General features: G+C 38.0%; 1 protein-coding gene across 1 annotated transcript; it reads left to right on the top strand.

Moving 5' to 3' along the window:
- Positions 1–2,825: 2,825 nt before the first annotated feature.
- Positions 2,826–3,524, top strand: LOC142169637 (uncharacterized). Its single transcript, XM_075231527.1, has one exon. The coding sequence runs from the start codon at positions 2,826–2,828 to the stop codon at positions 3,522–3,524; it is 699 nt and encodes a 232-aa protein (XP_075087628.1).
- The last annotated feature ends 1,962 nt before the right edge of the window (positions 3,525–5,486 follow it).

The following is a 5,486-nucleotide window of genomic DNA, read 5'->3' as shown; positions in this document are numbered from 1 at the left end:
TAGATTTCAAAAATATTAATACCTAGCACGTTGAATGGCCCCATGCAAGTTAACGCATCTGCACAAGCTACTGTCGCACCCATACCTCTTCGACGTGCAACACTGTTACAAGGACAACCCATGGTAAAATTTACTGCGGCAGACATTGATCGCATGAATGTGCTTGAAGGCTTATAGTACGCTGTTGTATATAAGTTCTCATATGGATGGCCTGAGCTCCAGGAGTTACGTCGAATTATACCATCTCAATGTGGGATTAAAGGCGAATGTAACGTGGGTTTTTGAGGGACAAGCATGTTTTGATTCGATTGACTCTATGGCAAGATTTTATAGACTTTTCATCCAAAAGTGTATATTACGTTAAAGACAAAGCTGAATATGAATATCAGTTGAGGACGCTAATTTATGATGATAAATTCAAGGCCGGAGAAGAAACACCAAAAGTAATGGCATGGATTTCATTCACAAATTTGTTACCTACTTTCTTTGTCAAGGAGTGCCTATTTTCTCTTGCTTTGACAGTTGGAAAGCCACTGCATCTTGACATGGCTACTATCAATAAAATAAGGACTAGTCGAGTGAAAGTTCTTGTTGATCTTCTAGCAAATTTAGCTAAGAAGGTACGTATGGATATTGAGAATGAAGCAACTGGGGAAGTAAGGACTGAATGGGTGTCAATTAGGTATGATTACCTGCCCAAGTCCTGTAAGGAATGTAAACATCAAGGTCATGAGATGATCGAGTGTTGGAGGATGCATCCAAAACTAATGGCAAACAAATCTGCTGAGAATCAATATTCTGAGAATGTGTTTTCTGAAGGCAGTAAGGAAAAAGGGAAAGAATCTGCATCGTTGATGATTTTTTCTAGTGAAAAAGTTATTGGTAATGTAGGTGCACAATGGAAGAATGTAAGGGACAATCGAGGTAAAGCTGGGACTAAGCAAGACAGTCAAGCAAAAACTGAAAATAAGTTGGTTCCGGTGGCTAATTCTTGTGATAAATAGTTTCAAACTCGTAACAAATTTGCAGCTTTAGAAGGTGTTGAAGAAGGGGAGGTGCAGAAAAATCAATTAGTTTTCATTGAGGAAGATCAGGAAGTAACTCAAGTAGAAAAACCTTCTCCTACTAAGGATGGGAATCAATGTAATGTTAATCGTAGTCCTAGAAACATTCCAACTGGAAATTGTAAAAGATTGAATCCAGCAGCTCCTACTTTTAATCCATCACCGGCTGGGATTGATGCAGCGATAGATGGGGTAACTTCTAGTCCTAATAGTAGAAGGAATAAGGAAGTTAGAAATGTTGAATCAACAGCTCAATGGGTACAAAGAACCTTTAAAGGTAATGTTGTAGCTAATAATACTTCATGTCAAGATATTCCAACCCAAGATACTCGTGTGGAAGGATAGTTGGCCAGAAATCTAGACAAGATGAATAATACTGATGCAGAGGCAAGGAATGATATGTTTGAGGTCAATAAGAAAATTCAATGGTCTGGAGGAAGCATGTGGGCTGATCAAAGGGAAGAAGATTCAGAGGAAGGGGAAATTCCAGTGGAATGCAAGCTAAAATAGATTTTGATATCGAAGTAGAATAAGAGGAACAAAGTGTAAATGGAGATGCAGTAATTACCAATAACAATGAGGAGGAGAATGTGAACAATACTGATGGTACACAAAATACAATTGCTAATAGCAAAGGAAGTCAAGTGGTTGCAGGTAATCCTAATATGTCTACTATAAAGCCTAAAGATGTTGATGTCAACATAGGTGATCCAGGTGGAACTAGAACGATTGTTTCAGTTCTTGAAGTTGCTAATAATGAGAATAGGGAGAATGCAGTTTTTGGAAATAAATAGTTGACTAAGGTTCAATCAGCTGCTGAGAATAAAAGCAATGTGCCATTAGAAATCAGTCAGGGGAAGCAGCATAATAAAACTGGGGATTAAGCTATGATTCCTAAACATCAGAAGTCTAATATACTGGAAGCAGTAGGCGTAGATGATCAAGGGGAAGGGGAACACAATGAAATAATAGGCAAGGACTTTGATGAAGAGATAATTGCCCATAATTTTCAAAATTTGGCCAGGCAAGGTGACCTTTCTCCGAGGCAAATGGAGAAGGTTAAATCAATAGCTAAAGGGAGGAAGAAACCAGCAAAAGATAACTCAATTGTTCCATCAATTGGGGTCCAAACAAGAAGAACCCTAACCAAATCAACTAATTTGTAATGAATGCATTTATTTGGAATGATAGGTTAGTGAAGACTAAACAAGCCTTTGAGAGGCTTATCACAATGAATAGACATCATCACTTTGAGTTCATTAGACTCATGGAACCTATGCAACAAGCTAGAAAATTGTAGAGGTATAGAAGGAAATTTGGCTTTGCACAAGCGATTGCAAATGTTCAAACAAGATATGGGCATTTATTGATGAAGTATTTGAAGTTACTATTTTATACGATATGGTGCAGCAGTTGACATTGAGGTTGTTTCACACTGAAACTCACGTGGAACTCACTCTTACTTTGGTCTATGCAAAATGTAATGCTATTGAGAGGATTGAATTGTGGGATTCACTATATGCAATGGCAAGAGATATGACTGTCCCATGACTAGTTGGGGGAGATTTTAATATAATATGGGATGAGGAAGAAAACTTTGGAGGATTGCCTGTGTCCTTGAATGAGGTTGATGACTTCAGACATTGCATAAACACTTGCAATCTCAGTTATTTGGGCTTCAAAGGTAGCATCTTCATATGGTGGAATAGAATAGCAGACGAGGAATGCATTTTTAAAAGGCTTGATCGATGTTTAGCTAATATGGAATTTCAACAAACCTTTCCTGGATTAGAAGTCACACATCTATCAAAGATAGGATCAGATCACTGCCCTATGATTTTGAAGTGTGACATTGAAACTGCTCCAGTGAAAAAGGCTTTTCGATTTCTCAATTTCTGGATCAAGAATAATACATTTAAAGACCTAGTGAGGGAGAATTATCATGTTAACTTTAGTGCCAATCTATTTATCATGTTTAACCACAAACTGAAGAAGTTGAAGAAGGCATTGACAGTTTGGAGTAGGGCAACATATGGTGATATATTTCAGAAGATAGCTAGTTTGGAGGAAGTGGTGATGGTTCATGAAGCTCAATTTGAGGCATTTCCTACACAAGAGAATAGAGAAAGACTACAAAAGGTACAGGCAGAAATGATCAGATATCTTGCTATTGAAGAAGAATTCTGGATACATAAGTTAGGAATGCAATGGTTCAAGGATAGAGATAGAAACACTAAGTTCTTTCATATACAGGTTAATGGTCGAAGGAAAAGACACCACCTCAAAAGGATCCAAAATAGTGCTAGAAATTGGATAGAAGAAGAGGATGAAATGGCTGAGGAGGCAGTTCGATTTTTCAAGGATCAGTTTACAGAAACAACTATCCCTTCAGCATTTGGCATAATTGATCATGTACCGAGATTGATAGAGATGGAACAGAATGCAGAGTTGATCAACTAGCCAACTAAAGAGGAGGTCAAGATAGTTGTTTATGGTCATAATAGAGAAAGTGTAGAAGGTCCAGATGGATTCACAGGTAGTTTTTATCATGATTGCTGGGATATCATTGGGGATGACATTTTTTATATGGTTTGAGCTTATTTCGATGGCAAAGAATTGCCCAAATGTGTTACACACACGAATCTGGTTTTATTGCCAAAGAAGAAAGAGGTGACAACATTCTCAGACATGAGGCCCATAAGCCTTAGAAAATTCACCAACAAAATCATCTCAAGGGTAATACATGAGAGGTTAGTAGGATTGCTTCCTAACATAATATCTGAGGAGTTATTAAGCTTGATATGACCAAAGCGTATGATAGACTTTCTTGGTTATTTTTTACAAAGGTATTAAGGAAGATGGGGTTTAGCAAGAGATTCATAGGGCTTGTGTTTGGAATTGTCTCAAACAATTGGTATTTAGTACTCATAAATGGACAACCTCATGGTTTTTCAAATCAACTAGAGGTGTCAAGCAAGGGGATCCAGCCTCGCCGACTTTATTCATTTTGGCTGTTGAAGCATTGTCCAGGGGCTTAAATACTTTGCATTTGAATCCATATTTTTGTGGATTTATATTACCTAAGTGGAGTCCTAAAATCAATCACTTATCATATACGGATTATACCATTATCTTCTCCTCTTCATGCACTATTTCTTTACAATTGGTGATGGAGGTCTTGAGAGCATATGAAGCTGCATCCGGATAGTTGGTGAATAAGAGTAAATGAGCCATTTATATGCATCATTCTGCTAGCATGGAGGTAATTACAAAGGTGGAAAGGATCACTGGAATTGATAGACAGGAATTTCCATTTACGTATTTAGGATGTCTTATCTTTTACGCTAGGAGGAAGATGGATTACGATCAAGGATTGATCACTAAAGTGATGGATAAACTGCAAGCATGGAAGGGTAAATTGTTATCCATAGGTGGTCGAGCAATGTTGATCTCTCATGTGCTTCAAAGCATGCCCACTCATTTACTATCACTAGTTAATCCTCCAAATAATGTCATTAACAAATTGCACAAGATTTTTGCTTAATTCTTCTGGAGCAGTTCTATAGGTGGCGGTACTAGACATTGGGCTTCTTGGAATAATTTGTGCATGCCATGTGATGCGGGGAGCATTGGTTTTAGATCTTTGCATGATGTTTCAAAGGCTCTATTCTATAAATTGTGGTGGAATTTTCAAACTAAGCCAATCCTCTGGAGTGCCTTTATGAGTCAGAAATATTGCAAGAAACTAAATGTAGTGATAGTACCATGGAGGGCGGGGTCTCAGATATGGAAGAAGATATTGGAGTGCAGGGATTTGATTGAACACCAAATTACTTGGTATCCAAAGATGGGATCCTCTCTTTTTTAGTTTGATAACTAGACGGGACTGGGGGCTTTATATTTCCTTGTTCCTCCAGAGTTTGGAGTAGATGAAACAGTCCATAATGTGTATGATGTGATGGATGATAGTGCTTGGAATGCAGATAAAATTCTGGAGATACTGCCAGGAGAATTTGCAGAGCATATTCTTCTACATATGAAGCCTCTAGTGGTGCATGATGTTATAGACAAGCCTCAATGGATGCTGGAAACAGGAGGAGAGTTAAGTGTAAAGTCAGCATAGGAATACTTGAGAAGAAGAAATGAACCTGCTAATACTTACAAGAAAATATGGGTGAAAGGTCTGCCTTTCAAGATTTCTTTCTATATGTGGAAAGTGTAGAGAAATAAGCTGCTTTTGGATGATTTTTTCAGGAGAGTGGGATACCCAATGGCTTCTAAATGCTGGTGTTGTGCTGAACCAAAGGAGGAGACAAGGAAGCATCTCTTCTTTACATCATATGCTGCTAATAGAGTGTGGAAATATTTTTTTGGGCATGCAAGTATTGCATTGAATGGGATTACATTTCATCAGGCTGTGAC

Source organism: Nicotiana tabacum, chromosome 15 (assembly GCF_000715075.1).
Source record: "Nicotiana tabacum cultivar K326 chromosome 15, ASM71507v2, whole genome shotgun sequence".
Taxonomy (NCBI): domain Eukaryota; kingdom Viridiplantae; phylum Streptophyta; class Magnoliopsida; order Solanales; family Solanaceae; genus Nicotiana; species Nicotiana tabacum.
The sequence above is the reverse complement of the archived record's forward strand: the minus strand, read 5'-3'. Positions and strand labels throughout refer to the sequence as shown.

Coding starts and splice junctions, on each gene's coding strand:
- LOC142169637 (XM_075231527.1), top strand. CDS start 2,826: ATGGAATTTCAACAAACCTTTCCTGGATTAGAAGTCACACATCTATCA.